Source organism: Chanodichthys erythropterus, chromosome 11 (genome assembly GCF_024489055.1).
Source record: "Chanodichthys erythropterus isolate Z2021 chromosome 11, ASM2448905v1, whole genome shotgun sequence".
NCBI lineage: Eukaryota > Metazoa > Chordata > Actinopteri > Cypriniformes > Xenocyprididae > Chanodichthys > Chanodichthys erythropterus.
Window position 1 is genome coordinate 28,578,733 of NC_090231.1, and position 16,477 is coordinate 28,595,209.

General features: G+C 37.0%; 1 protein-coding gene across 3 annotated transcripts in view; it reads left to right on the forward strand.

Moving 5' to 3' along the window:
- Positions 1-16,477, forward strand: part of adcy7 (adenylate cyclase 7) — a 53,609-nt gene that overhangs the window by 23,279 nt on the left and 13,853 nt on the right. For all 3 annotated transcript variants that reach the window (XM_067402280.1, XM_067402279.1, XM_067402281.1), the window contains 10 exons: positions 6,098-6,616; positions 9,456-9,653; positions 9,822-9,986; positions 10,165-10,314; positions 13,064-13,221; positions 14,021-14,132; positions 14,808-14,935; positions 15,086-15,244; positions 15,370-15,502; positions 15,606-15,794. In XM_067402280.1, the coding sequence (XP_067258381.1) occupies positions 6,452-6,616; positions 9,456-9,653; positions 9,822-9,986; positions 10,165-10,314; positions 13,064-13,221; positions 14,021-14,132; positions 14,808-14,935; positions 15,086-15,244; positions 15,370-15,502; positions 15,606-15,794 (1,557 nt within the window). In that variant the 5' untranslated portion in view covers positions 6,098-6,451. The remainder of the gene's footprint in view (positions 1-6,097; positions 6,617-9,455; positions 9,654-9,821; positions 9,987-10,164; positions 10,315-13,063; positions 13,222-14,020; positions 14,133-14,807; positions 14,936-15,085; positions 15,245-15,369; positions 15,503-15,605; positions 15,795-16,477) is intronic.

Here is a 16,477-nt window from a genome sequence, read left to right on the forward strand (position 1 = left end):
TGAAATTTAAGTCCTGGAAAACCCTTGAAAACAGCCATATTTATGAAAAGGTACTTGAAAGGTGCTTGAATTATTGAAAGACATTATGTATGAAATTGTGTTACATTTTTTCGATAAAGCACAAACAGCAAATGTCTGATCTTGTCAATCATTAGAACGGCATCAGCCGCATCTTAGGCAGCAAGTGCATCAATATGTCAAAATCTTGTTATAAAAAGATATAGTGCTTCTTGAGTAAAGAAAACGCTGTTCTTATTCAAACAACCAGTTCTTTTTTTACCTTCAAGCAAGCAGAGACGATGCAAACTGCGAGCGGCACTTCATTCAAGGTTCAGGAAGCTGGTGGTGTTATGAGGTTTTACCAACAGTTCAAGGAGCCAATGGAGTTACAAGGTTTAGTCATAAGCAGATCTTAATACTTTTTATTGGTTAAATATTTGCAAAATCCACAAGCAAACTAAAGAGTGACCAAAAGTAATGATTTATGGGGAAAGAAAAGACAAAATATAGAGATACAAGGTTTCTGCCTGACAATATTTTATTGATGATAATTTAAATGTTATTAATTCATAAAGTAGTTGTCTTACAGAGTTTTAGCGTTAGAGTGAAAAAGATTAGATTTAGAGATTAAAAAATATAATTCTCCTCATTGTAATTGCCAGCTCTGTAATGTTTTTAATGCGCAGCTTCTCAGTGAAGCACGGCTCTGTGATCAGAAATAAATGCTGCTCCATCTGAAAGCCAGAGGGCGCTCTCATGCAGAAACTCCAAATATACCCTGCAGAAGTACGATATAATGTATGACATTCCAGGAAATCTCTAAGGCCATCATACTATCGCTGTAGCTGAATAAACAGAAGATTGAAATGCTTTGATTGATTAAACATGACTAATAAACACACAACTATGACAATATATGGTTTATCTAAGTTCTTCAAGCCTTCTCGGGTATTTTCGTGATAATAACGTATATTAATAATACTTCAATGCTAATCGACAGCCTTTATCACTGTATCAAATACTGTGAAATAATATTTTGAAGCCACGTCATCTCACAGAAGGATGTTTTCAAACACTCAACTGTTTCTAATGCCAAATCGGTTTAAGCCCGATTTCATGTTAATTGGGATTTATTGTGCAGCCCTAATTAGTATGAATATGTTAGCTTTACTGGTATCTATAAGCCTGTGTGCTCCAAAACAATGACAAAATTCGCATTTAGAAATTATAAGCATTCAAAACTTAGTCTCTCACTTCTGTCAATATGAATCAAAGATTTTGATGACATCACTCTGCACTTCAGCTTCTCATCAGATTTTCTGTCTAATCAAATGCTCTCTAGAATCTAAAGCATCCGCCCCCTACATTATAAATAGACACTGAAGCTGTGGCTAAAATTGTTTTTTACACATTTACTATTTCACGTTAGTGTCAAGCGAACCACCGCAGCGCACACGCAGTCTGCTCCAGTCCAGAGACACAATAGCACAGAGCGGATCATATGAGCGAGTCGGCACATACCAGAAAAAGCATATCGGACCCATTTAAATTCTGTACAGAATGCTATATTTTGAAGCGATATGTAGGAGAAGCTGTTGAAGCCAAGTTGTAATAAAAACGAAATGCTATTGGCTTCACTATTGTTCGATATATCCCGCCCTGTCTTCCTGTTTCAATGGAAGTTACGTCAACACATTGAATAATGCTGCACGTTTCAAGGCACTTCAGTCGGCCTTTAAGGCAGTCATATGCTCAAAAGTTGTTGCTGTTTCTGGAAACATGTTTGCTTCGACCTCATATTTGGTGTTAATGCATTTATGCTTTTAATGTGTTGTAGTCTGATATATTGTATTACAGGGATTCAATACATTGTATTAGGGCTGGGTATTGTCACAATTTTCATGATTTGATTCGATTTCTATTCACATGCTTGCGATTCAATTCGATATCGATTATTTAGGATGTAGTATATCAGATACAGTACATGGCAATTTTTCTAGAGGAAAAAAATCTAAACTAATGCTGTAAACTACACATGGGAGTCAGTTGGTACTACTGTAATAATATTGGTTAAAATTAAGGTTAAAATTAACTTATTTATATACAAACACTTAAATAACACTCAATGATGTTTTTTATAATAGGCCTAAATAAAGTTTAGAATTACATAATCATAATATTTCTACTCTTTTAAAAAAAATATAAATATTTAAATCATGACTGTCATAACTGACTTTTTCAAACATGCATTAAATATTGAAGAACATTAAAAATTATAATGTAATGATGCATGTATTTATCAGAATTCTGCTCTCCTAGAGTTCACTTTTCTAGCTGACTAATGAGTTTATGGTGACTGAATATGTTTTTCTGAGGTAAATGTGATGTAACATGACTTTGTTTACAACCTGTTTTATTGACGTCTTTCCGTGGTTGAAACACTGATTGAACTATTACATGAGATATGGTACGGATTTCTGTAAGTTGTACTGTATCCTTTAACATACCTTCAGATGTTTATTCATGTTTATTTCACGCTGTAACTGGTATTAAAGCGGAGAGGATGTTCACATGCGCTCCGTGCTGCCGCTTCTCTTTAACTGAGGCGTTACAGTGGTCTGTCTCACCATATTAAAGAGCGGCAAAACGGTATTTATTTTTTGAATCTCATAATAAAAGGGACGTCATTTGAAATCTGAGACTATGTTTCATATCAAAAGTAACAAAGCACAAAGATTATTGCGATTTATTAGATGATTTATTAGATTAAAATCGATTGTACATTGTATCTCTGTGTGTTAAATTAAAAAAAAAAATATATATATATACTAATTATTCCTGCGGTAGAAAATGTGGCACCAAGACTATGAACAGTTTGCTATAGCCCCAGGACCCTATGTGTTAATGCGGGCCTGCCTATACTTGTGTAATGTTAAGCATCACATCATTGTTCAGGTTCAGAGTTTCACCGCTCTTTGCTGTGCGCTTACAGGAACTACAGCAGCAGCCAGGAGGATTTGACCCTCCCTGTTTCCGCATGGAAAGACTATTCACTCTCATTCCTTCTGTCTCTCCCACCCTATCTCTGTCTTTCTTTCGGTTATTGCCCTGTTGGATTGTTCCTTTGCCATGGTAACTTTAGTTTGGGAATATAAAGGCCGCTTGTTGGCTTGGGTGCATTTGTCTGGGAGAGTGAGAGAGTGACATGGTACTGTCATTCAGGTCTTTAATGACCCTTAACAAAGAGAAAAAAGTGGAGAATCCCAGTGCTCTATCGCTCTTCATCTCTCTCTCTCTCTCTCTCTCTGCTTTTTTTCTGTGCTTCTTTTCAGGGGCACTTCAATGGAGTGTGGATATTTCTAATACTGTTTTGGTAATCCAATGAATTTACGGGAAATGAGAACAGACAAAAATGTTTCTTAGTTTTCAGTGCTGTTATCAGTGATCCGTTTTGTCAGCAATACGTCAGCACAGCCGGGTTTAGCATCATTTGAAACACTCTTGATGGTTTAGTGTGTTCATGGTGTGTGTACATTCAGATGTGAAGCTGTTGCTTACGCTTCAATGATCGTTTGGTTGCCTTCCTCAAACAATAATAACCTGCAATGAGAAATCATGACCTTTGGATGCAGCTTATTTACAGAGACTGCTCTTCTTCCTCTTTGGACTGTTTCCTCCAACTGAACGAGGATGTATTGATGCAGATTGTTTTCCGGGACATTCAGATCAAGCATGGGTCATGATGATGACGATGATAAACTAACTGTCCAACAACTAACTAGTCGATAAGGGAGGTCAACTAAGGGCTTTTCACACTTGAAATTGTTAATCCTGGGTCATTCTAAACCCCTGGTAAATGAAATCCTGGGTTATCTTTATTCACGTTTCACACTGCTTATACTATACCCGGGGTCAACAGTTAATCCTGGGTATTCATAAGCTACCGTTAGACACTGCACATTCCTAAACCCCGGGATAAAGTCCTTATCTGCATATTTACAGTGTCAGTGTCGCTGACTGGACAAACACAACACGGGACCAGTTTAAGGCACGCAATTGGTTGTCGCTTTCTAAGCATCTTGTTGTAACATTCTAACACTGCATTGTTTCACACTGTGCAAGTTTGGCACCGCAATGCGGAGTTAACACCACAAAAGCGGTGCTAACCCTGCTGCAGAGCAGGGTTTTATAACCCCAGGTAAAAAGCGGTGCTAACCCCACATCTACATCTACAGTTACAAGTGTGAAATGCTCCTTTACTCAGGTTTAAAAGCGGTGTTTAGAACGACGATAATCCGTAGTTAAGTGCAGTGTGTAAAGCCCTCTAGTGTATGTACTGTAGATTTTTACACTACACTAGTCTCTTATGCTAACCAAGGCTACGCTAATCTAAATTGCAGTATAATATATTGTGAAACATTAACACAATTTTATATATATTTAAAAATGTAATTATTCCTGTGAAGGCAAAGCATCATTACTCGTCTTTAGTGTTACATGATCATTCAGAAATTATTATAATATGTTGATTTTCTGTTCAAGAAACATTTCTAATCAAATGGGCTTCATAGTAAGACCATTAACAACTGCCTGCACCGTGGACATAATCTGTGTTCAGTGTTTACTCAGGTTTTTCTTTGTAAAGGTCCACTCCTCTCAATCTGAGTGTAGCTGCAGGTTTTGCCAAAGGATGCCATGGACAACAGCCATCAGCATTAGGCTCAGTAATGAAGAGAGCACTGAATCCACACAAATGTTGAACTCTACCCAAAAGCCTTTTTACAGGCACAGAGAGCCGCCAGTGTGGGAATGATTGAACAGAGCAGTGTTTATAGAGATCTAAGGAGTGTTGACCTGAAAATGTGCTCTCTAATCTTGATGCATGATTCCACAGCTTTTGAAACAAACCCAAGTTAGTTTCTAAATGAAAAGCTCCTTAAAGGGATAGTTCACCCAAGAATGAAATTTTTGTCACTTACTTGCCCTCAAGTTATTCCAAACCTGTATGAGTTTCTTTCTTCTGTTGAATGCAAAAGAAGATATTTTGAAGAAAGTTTGATAATCAAACAGTTGATTGTAACCACTGACGTCTATAGTAGGAAAAAAAAAATACTTTGGAAGTCAATGACTACCGTCAACTGTCTGGTTACCAACATTCTTCAGAATATTTTCCTTTGTTTTCAACAGAAGAAAGTAACTCATACAGGTTGGGAACAATTTGAGGGTATGTTTCATTTCTGTTTCATGTCTCTTCAAAGGGTTAGTTCACCCAAAAATTCTTTTGTCATTAATGAAGATCAAATGAAGATCATTTCATTGAAATCTGAGCTAGTACTCCATAGACAGCTACGCAACTACCACTTTGATGCTTCAAAAAGTTCATAAAGAGATCATAAAACTAATCCATATGAATTGAGTGGTTTAGTCCAAATTATCTGAAGAGACTCTATCTCTTTATATGATGAACAGATTGAATTTAGGCTTTTATTCACATATAAACATTGATCATCGAACATAAACAGAAGCTCAACTCAACCTACTTGATGAGTGAGAATGCACGAGAGCTTCTTGGGAAGCTGAAACGTACTGCGTAACACCTGAGAATGAACCTCATTGGTTCTCGCGTGTGTCAAGCAAACATGATTGAGCTTCTGTTTACCACAACTGATGTGCAAGTTGATCAATGTTTATATGTGAATAAAAGCCTAAATTAAATGTGTTCATCATATAATGCAATTGTGTCTTTTCAGAAAATTTGGACTAAACCACTCAATTCATCTGGATTAGTTTTACGATCTCTTTATGAACTTTTTGAAGCATTCAAAGTGGTAGTTGCATAGCTGTCAATGGAGAGTACAGAAATCACTCAGATTTCATTAAAAAAAAGATCTTCATTTGTGTTCTGAAGATGAACAAAGGTCTTGAGTGTTTGGAACGACATGAAGGTAAGTAATTAATGACAATGTTCATTTTTGGGTGATCTAACCCTTTATTTTCAATGTTTCTCAATGTGGGTCAGAATGACTATAGTAGGTGTCATATTAGTGTGATCATTGTAGCACATCTAACAAATAACTCTCTGTTTTTTGTATGACAGGAATTTTTGGACTGTTGAAGAATCCGTAATTTGCATTGCATCACCTTTCATTCAACTTGCACACACAGTGGAACCCTGAAGCCCTCTCCAACAGGACTAGGAGGAGGAACCAGAGTGACGGGAAAAGTACAAAAATAAGAAGGATCATAAAGGACATGCACAGAATGGTGCTGTGGAGGGTAGAGCTGAAGTGTTCTGCACTGGAATGACCTCCCACACACTCTCACATGGTTTCTATGGGAATTTCAACATAGCCACACTTTGCTGGCTGGGAGGAGGTGTATTTCTGTGGCATCTGATCACTCTGCTTTGGTAGGCCAGTATTATTTAGTCGCCTCACTGCCTTTGGTCAGAATGCCAGCAAAAGGGAAGTACTTGCTGAACGAGCAGAAGTTGAAACAGGAAGCATTGTACAGGAAATTTTCTGGCATTAGCCAATACCAGCCGTTCATTCTGTTGCTGGGACTGAGCATGCTCACCTGTGCCACACTGCTAGTGCTCTTCTTCAGCCTGAAACTGGTGAGATGTCACATTCATGCAAATGCACTCACACAGTATACACGCTTACACACTCAAAAGCAGGGGAAGCCAGCCCTGCTCCTGGAGGGCTACCTTCCTGCAAACTTCAGTTCCAACACTGCTCCAACACTCCAACACCCATTCGCTTCAAATTAGGAAAGACACAGCAAAGTCAGTATTCAACATGCATTGCTCTTCTTTCTGGATCAGGTTCGACCTTGTTGTTCAGATGGTGTCTAATGATTGAAGCAGCCTCTCTTACATAATCCCACAGCTACTGAGGTGCTGATCCTCTGTAGTTGCGTAATCTGAGGTCTGACGATCGCAGTGCTGATGTGAACTGGCATTATCCGTGACAGGAAATTGAGTGTTTTAATTGTAATAATTGGTAGTTTATGCCAAGTCCATCGGAATTGCTTTTTCTTGGGGAATATGTGGCACATTGTATGATAGTCTCTTTCTCTCTGGCTCTTTTGGCACATTATCACATAAACTTGCACATAAACCTTCTCTGGGTTAAGCTGGATGTGAAGAGGGGCCGTGAACGCTCTTTCCGCACCTCTGTTGTTCATTTCTTTAGCAGATAAGCACTATACCATCTGTGAGAACTACTGTAACCTCCTCTCTTTGCACCAACTGGCCGTGGGAGGAGCAGAATTACAACCAGTGTTGCTCTCTGTTTGTGTGGGTGTGTGTGTGTATTTTGTTTTACTATTTATTTGAACCTTCACAAAGCCCATAGGATGATGGTGGTATGTGTAGGTGTAAGATTCTGTATGCTTGTGGACTGAGGTATGTATTTTGTGCTCTGTTTGAAAGTTAAGTATCTCATTGGTAATTCAGAGTGGTTGATTTAAATGGGTGAACATGAGTGGAGGACTCACTGCGGTGAGTGTGTATATTGGTGGGTGGGTGAGTGGCTGGGTCAACCTACCGCTGTGATTTGCCCACACAGGTAATGACTTTTAGTCTGATAGTGTCATTTAATCATTTTAATAATCCAACTCTATATATGTGCTCTATGTGTTTAGAGATTTGGAGATTATACTACTGTTCAAAGTTGTTCAAGGCTGCACTCATTTCATCAAAAATACAGTAAAAACTTTAGTAAAATAAATAAATAAACAAAATACTCTAGTCAAATGGCACTCCAGTTTGTATAAGGGTCAATGACGTGACAGGCATTTTTTTTTTTTTTTTGTCCAAAGGCCTTAATAATAAAAAACAAAGATATGACATCCAAAGTATGTAAGGTAGTACAACTAGATCTCTTTTATTGAATCCAAAACGTTTTAATTATATTTTGCTACATATTAAGGTACGTTAAAGTTTTTGAAGTGTCAAAAGGTCGTTCGATTTAACCGTCCAAAGGCCAATAAAGCCATTTCATTTGTGATTAAAATATCTTAAAATGTAATAAATGTATATATATTTTTTATTGTGGCATGATTTTATAACATCATATATTAACTGTGCAAAATGGTATTAAAATTTTGTGAAGTCGTTGCTTTGTTATGAGAAAGAATGTCCGGAAAAATGAATTTCATTGATGTCATTCGGAATAACCAATATAAAGGGACCATTTTGGATCAAGTCATGCGGTCAATATCATGTGACAGGATGTGACATCATTCAGACACCTGCAAAGGACCACATGGTCATGAAGCAAAGTAACTAACTCTTTTGACTATTTGAAGCATTCATGTTTTCACTTTCTCATACGCATGTCCCGAAACATAAGGTATAATATAATATTTTATAATATTTTTAAAGCTTGTAGTAAATATAAAATGTTTGATTGTCCTTTTGCTAGCTAGCTAGATATCAGCCTGTTAGCATTGTTTGAAAATATCGTCATTCAGTATAACCAAAAGTGTCATTCGGTAAAACCAAGACTTTTTTGGTGACAAATTTTGTCCATATTGTACAAAATGACAAAAGTAGTGTTAATTGATTATAAAAACCACATAATCTCATTGTTAAAACTTCAAAATTAATTATATCTCTCCATTATGTTTTTTTTACACTTTCTAAAAACCTTATCTCAATGACCCATATATAATATATATATATATATATATATATATATATATATATATATATATATATATATATATAATATATATTAGAATAGAGAGTTCAGAAGAATGTCATTTATATAAAATAGATTTATTTGTAACTATTAAAAAGTCTTTACTTTCATTTTTTATTCTCTACCAAACAAAAATAGTTCCAAACTGAGCCACAGTAGAATGAACTGAATGAATCAGTGTTTTAGAATGAATCTGCTAAGTGAACAATTAAATGACTGTCATAAGTTATTTGTTTTATTCCTGAATGAATCGATGTGTTTGAATGAATTGGTTGATTGCAGGATTTAAATGACTCACTTGCTGCTCACTACTGTTGTAATGATGTAACCTGTCGAAAGAGTCACTAAAACATCCACAGCCTGTCTGGAATGTGCAAACATCAAATTGGAGGGCTGAACTAACCTTTTTTTTTTTTCCTTTGTCATAATTGTGTTGCAGCTAATGCTCACTCAGATGGTGTCTGGTTTTAAACTAGAGTTAGTTCTGTGACAGATGGAATCAAGTGATCTCTGGAGATTTTTGAGGATTTTTGGCTCCTGCATTTTTATGTTTGCATTTTTCTGCCAAATTTCTTTTAAACAGATTTCTTTATTTCTTTGGAAACTTATGCACTCCAGTACATACACCAACTCCCACACAAACACACACACACACTGCTTTTTCCTAAACCTTTGAATAAGCTGTCTTGTGTGATATGTGTGTTTGCCCTAAACACCTTGCTCTCTCCATGTGTGTATGTGTTTCAGGATGCACATGACCACGGTGTATTTGTGGGAGTTGTGGGAGGAGCGTTGTGTTTGTTCCTGGCCGTGTTTATATTAGTGTGTACAGATACCCTCTCTCAGAGATGGAGAACTTTTCTTGGCCTCTCCGTGTGGGCCACACACCTCACAATGGGCTTTGCTTTTATTTTTGGCGTTGGAAAAATACAACCATGGGATCAGGTAACACACTAGCTTTAATAATTTACAGAGACTTGCTACTTTTCTCAGCAGGAATTTTCTTATGTTTTCACTGTCATGCATTAAATCATATGGCCAGTAATCTGTAATTAAATACTGGCCTGTCTTAAATAAATGTTGATGTTGCACTCTTCATCTTGTTCTCTCCAGGTGCCCTTCTTCCTCTTCATCATCATTACAGTCTACACCATGCTGCCATTCCAGATGAGCTGTGCTGTAATCCTGAGTATCATCTCCTCTCTGTCTCACATCATTGTTCTTTTGGTGCACCTCACAGTGTCCAAACCCCACCTCAGACACCCCATCACCAATCAGGTAAAGTTAAATCCACATTAGGGCTGGTAGAAAGGAAAGAAGGTTTTCAGCTTCAGCAAGTCTGTATGTTAAGAAGCTGAAAAGGATATAACACCTCAATGTTAAAATGTTAAAGTCAGTCTCTCTCTCTCTCTCTCTCTCTCTCTCTCTCTCTCTCTCTCTCTCTCCCTCTCTCTAGTTGCTGTCAAATGCTGTGGTGTTTGTTTGTGGAACTACAGTTGGGGCTTTTCATAAGGTTCTGATGGAGAAAACTCTCAGGCAGACATTTCAGGATACTCTTCGCTGCCTGGGCATTCGCATGAAACTGGAGATTGAGAAGAGACAGCAGGTGCTCATACAACTTCACCTAAACACATCACAGACACAACCAAAGCAAATATATATACTGTATATATACTGTATATTAGTGGTGGGCATAGATTAATTTTTTTAATCTAGATTAATCTCACTGTAATCTTGGAATTAATCTAGATTAATCTAGATTAAAATGGCTCAATTAAATTCTGCCGAAGACATTCAGAATATGTGTGCCCAAATAGTGACTAAAAGTAATCTGCCATTTTGTCCGACAAAGCAGTCAGGAGTTAGAAGATTAACCTCTGAGTTAAACTTGAAAAATTGTGTATATCGACATCTTTCCGCGTTTGAAACAACATTGATTCTCATGTTCATTCATGTTTATTTGAAGTTATAAATGGACTCTTAGTGAGAGATGATCGGTTTACGAGCCTCTTGAGCTGAGGCGCTACAGCAATCTGTCACGACTATGGTCACGACACATTAAAGAGCCACAAAACGGTTTTTATTGTTTGAATTTCTTAAAAAAACTACACAGTTTTAAAGCTGGGACTTTGTTTAATATCATAAGTAAACTGCTCTGTCTTGTCTTTTCGACGTGTTGACAGTGTCCTCTTTGCTCCGCGATGCATTTATCACTGTGTGTGGTGTGATAGCGCTAGGGCTTGTTGGACAAAGCAACAGTAATTAAGGGGGGTGGGTCTTTGCGAAGGGTCAATTTGGCTAGGTATACATCCACGCTAAAATATCAAGGTGAAAGTCAGACCCAGTTATAGACCCAGCTCCCAACCCAACTTTTTTTGTAGATTAACGGCGATATTTTTTTTATCGCCCGATAAGAGTCTCACGTTAACGCAGCACGTTAACGCCGATAACGGCCCACCACTAATATATATATATATATATATATATATATATATATATATATATATATATATAAAACAAATGCAAATTATGTTGTGTGTAAATATACATGCTCAAATACACATCACCCATGATATCTTACAATTTATGTGTCATTTCTGGTATGTCTGGTATGTAAGGGCATCAAACTGTCTGTTTTAGAAAAACTGTATATAAAGTATATTTTATTTGATAGTGTGCATGAACACAGGCGGTCAGCACATGCTTGCTTGAAAGTTTAATCTTTGTCCACTATTGCACTATTTCTCTCCAGAAGTTATGAGCGATAAAAATGTCTTTGTACTTCTTTAAAATAGGGTTGCAGGTATCTCTTATTAACCCCCTCAGACAAGCACTCATCAAAGTGGGCGTCTGTTGTTATTGCTTTGTACAGAAGTTGTTTGTTTGTTGTTCCATCTCTTCTCTTCTATCTGTGAAACAACGGCCTTTAGACTTTCAAAAGCTACTAAAGATATATTTAAAACAGTTCATGTGAGTACACTGGTTCAACCTTAATGTTATGAAGTGACGAGAATACTTTTTGTGCACCAAAAAAACAAAATAATGACTTTTATTCAACAATATCTAGTGAAGGGCAATTACAAAACACTGCTTCATGACGCTTCAAAGCTTTATGAATCTTTTGTTTCAAATCAGTGGTTCAGAGCATGTATCAAACTGCCATGTCATGTGAACCATTAAAAATTTCGAAATACTTATGACGTAACGAAGCCTTGTTTACTGAAATCACGTGACTTTGGCAGTTTGAGATCGTTTGTTACATGCTCCGAACCACTGATTCGAACTGATTGATTTTTGGGTGAACTAACCCTTTAAGTCCATCTAACTTAGCACAGTCCTTCAGTCTGTTCTGACATGAGTTGTCATATATTTTCTAATGGATTGGACAAACAGTTTGGCCTTAGCTGACAAACCACTCAGAACACCCTAGCATATACCCATCTTCGGTCCTAGCAACCACTCGGAACCTTGGCCGCTGCTTAGCAACACTATAGCAACCACAGCTTTCAATCTACAAATCTCTCTTCAAACTGCCCAAGTATTTGAATTATGCAAGACTGAGATCCTTCAAATGAATTTTTCTTCAGTCTGCCCAGGTATTCAGTCAAAATAATGCTTAAATAACCTTCACTTTATTTATTTATTTTTTAAAAACTTTGAATATAAGCTTTGGGAATTTTCTCTTGCAAACTTATTTAATTATTTCAATTTATTTAATGCTTCATTCATCGTTACATTTGACAGCTGAGGATTATATTATACATTGAAAATGTAATCAAGGAGGCATAAGTTTATCATCGAATAAGTTTACCCTGTTTCTAATTAAACGTATTGTGTCTTTTTACAATCAAAGGAATTGTTGTTTCTCAGTTTGTTATGACTGTTGTTAAGGAAGTGACATCACTTAAAGAGAACACTGAAAAGCAGGATAAAGTTTAATGGCAGGCTGTTAACCTCCCTGGCAGTATATGTTCATTATACTAAAGTTCAGAAACAATGTCCTAATGGTGTCCTAAACCCTAAAGACAACATTCACACATACACACAGAGCAAAAGTGTCCTTATAAGACACTTAATACAATGCTTTCTTCATCTGAATGATACCATACAATCTCCCATTACCTTCTCATAGTCCAGATCTCAGCCTGGTGACACTTAATCTGTTACAGTCAAACAGCAGAAGAAATTGTAAAAGATTAGGACACTTGAGATTAGAGAATGAAATTAATATTACTGTAATTATGGATTCATATGTTCAATTTGGAAAACAGACTTTAACATTAAACTCAATGTAGTATATATATTATGGGTGTTATCTTTAAGTGTGTGTGTGTGTGTGTGTGTTTGTTCTGTAGGAAAACCTTTTACTGTCAGTCCTTCCTGTGTACATCTCCATGAAGATGAAGTTGGCCATAATGGAACGCTGCAAGTGTAAAGATAAAGAGGAACAGCAGCGTATGGTCCAGGACAACAACTTCCACAGTCTCTACGTGAAGAGACACGAGAATGTCAGGTAACATACACACGTCATTGTGCATATGCACATATACTCATCAATGGTGTCTTACAATACTAGAGGCATTTGTGTGTTGTTCTGTTTTCATTCTCTAATTTTGTCATTCCTCATTAATCAAGTCCTGATAGTGAATGAATGGTCTGTCTGTTAGTCCTAACTCTCAGAGTGCTCATCATGAGGCCACTCATTTAATTTGTTTTATTTCCCATCAACCCCAAGAGTAGAGAGGGGGATGGGGTGCATCTATTAATATGTTTTTGTCCATGCTCACAATGCATGGTTCTCAGGCAGCCGTTTATATTTAGATAGACTGCTTCCAGCTGCTCAGATAAAACACAGATTGACTCACCTGTGTGTATGAGCAAACAATAGCGAGCTGTTCACCTGCTGAGATTTATGGGGTCCGCTCTCTTCTTGAACTTGTTCATTAGTCTTGTTGATGACATGGATTGTGTGTGTGTGTGTGTGTGTGTGTGTGTGTGTGTGTTTGGTCTTGTAGTCAGCATTGAGAACAGCTGGGTCTTAAAGGTTAATTTCCATGAGCCGTGTTTATGAAGTTTTAATTCTTTCTCGGGCGTTCAGACAGCTGGCACTGAGCTGCTGCTGCTGTTGTTCTCCTCGTTAAAAAGGACTCGGCACAAGTCATATCAACTCCTAAATGTCTTCTCTTCCTATTTAACATAACCTGAGATTCAAACTAGCAAGCACATTTTTTCTCCCCCTGTTTTAGTTCCAAAACTAACTACTAAAACACATAACATTTGTCTCTTTTTGTCTTCCCCTTGCTTTCTGCTAGCATCCTGTATGCTGACATCGTGGGTTTCACACGTCTGGCCAGTGACTGTTCTCCTAAAGAGCTTGTGATCATGCTGAATGAACTTTTTGGGAAATTTGACCAGATTGCAAAAGTAAGTATGATTATATATGATTGAATGTGTATAATATAATATAATTATGCTCACCAGTGCTGCATTTATTTGATCAAAAATACAGTAAAACTGTAATACTGTGAAATATTATTACAATTACAATTTAAAATAACTGCTTTCTATTTAATTTATTTTGAAATAATTCCTGTGATAGCAAAGCTGAATTTTCAGCATTATAACTCCAGTCTTCAGTGTCATGAAGTGATCCTTCAGAAATCATTCTAATATGCTGATTTGCTACTCAAGAAACATTTCTTATTATTATCAATGTTGAAAACAGTTGTGCTGCTTTATATGTTTTTTGTGAAAACTATGATACATTTTTTTCAGGATTCTTTGAACAGAAAGTACAAAAGAACAGCATTTTTTTTTTAAATAGAAATCTTTTTATAACATTATAAATGTCTTTACTGTAATGTTTGATAAATTAAATGCACCCTTGCTAAAAAATAGAATTGATCTCAAATTTTAGAATGGTACTGTGTATAATTGAATCTATATAGCATGATATAATTTAACCTAATATAATTCTGATTAATCAATGAGTTTGGCTCCTGAACAAACATTTAATTGATGAATTGGTAAATTAGATACTTGTGCTCAGAATTGTACATATTATATGTCTTTGTTTGTGCTTGTGTTTGTTCCCTTTAGGAGAATGAGTGCATGCGAATAAAAATTCTAGGTGACTGTTATTACTGTGTGTCTGGCCTCCCCGTTTCCCTGCCAAATCATGCCAAAAACTGTGTTAAAATGGGCCTTGACATGTGCGAAGCCATCAAGTAAGTCTTTATATGTTTATACGACATGTAAAATATACATTCACATCATCATTAGGACAGCATTTCTCCTCATAGTGTTTTTGTTTTCTAGCACTGGCCAAGATATGTGGCAGATGAAAGGCTGATTATTGTTCTAATCATCACTTGCAGGCAGGTGCGTGAGGCAACAGGTGTAGATATTAACATGCGAGTAGGTGTGCATTCCGGAAACGTCCTCTGTGGTGTGATTGGCTTACGGAAGTGGCAGTTTGATGTGTGGTCACATGATGTCACCTTAGCCAATCATATGGAGTCAGGTGGATTACCAGGGTATGAACAATGAAATCACTTATCAAATGAAAATTGTTGAAGTTGCACGCAGAATATTATCCATATCATAATGTCATATATCTGGCCTTCTTTGTAAGCTGCTACTTTTACTTTTTCTCCATCAGACGAGTTCACATCACAGAGGCGACTCTGAAGCACTTGAACAAAGCGTATGAGGTGGAGGAGGGGAATGGTCACCTGAGAGACCCCTACCTTAAAGAGCTCAACATCAAGACTTATTTGGTCATTGACCCACGGGTAGAAAATTTAACTCAAACATTAGCAGTGCGTGCCTGCCATTTATATGTCACTGTATATGAATCTTAATATGTTGGTGTGCTGTTTATGTTTGTGCGTATAGTCAAAAGATCCATCACTGATGGCCCCCAGTGTCACTAAGCCTCGTGTGAATGACGGTTTGAAGATGCGAGCATCTGTACGAATGACACGCTTCCTGGAGTCATGGGGGGCCGTCAAACCGTTTGCCCATCTGCAGAGCCGAGAGGAATTCTGCACAGATGCTATGGTCAATGGAAAGGGTCGCTGCAAGGTCAGAGATACACACGTAAAAGGAATAGATCGCTCAAAAATGAAAATTGACCTCACAACAGATAAATGACTGACAGCCCACATAGCCAATCAAATTGCGGCGCTGATAAGCCTTGTTGTTATCCGCCAGTTTGCCTGTCAAACTTGCTAAGCTTTCTGTGACATACAAACATATACATGTTATTCATATACATGTTATTCAAAAAGTAGGTATCCACAGTTTTTATCCACATTTTTAAATCTCTAAAAATACAAGTGTTTGAACAGATTCTGCGGTAGATTCCAAAAATAACTAAATTTTGAATGATCATCCAAAAGCAAGGAAAATAAAAAATAGTTGAATGGAGTATGGAGGATCTTTTTAGAAAGGGGAATAACTAATTTATCCAAAATAGAGCTTGTCTGTATTTGACATTGACACATTCATTAATTTTACACGTCCATAATTTGTGTCTGTGTCTGTTGCACATTATTCTCGTGTGTTAATGTCAATATTTATACAAAGTTCTGTCATGAAACTCTAGATGGCACAGGCTGATAGGTCCTTAACTCAATCTGCTAGCATTCACGTCATTATCTCATAGCACAGCCTGATTGGTTGCTGTTACATCAGCAGCCAATTAGCTGTTGCTCAACATTCAATTACATGGCAGTATTTGCTGTAGCAGTCTGCAGCGCGCTTTC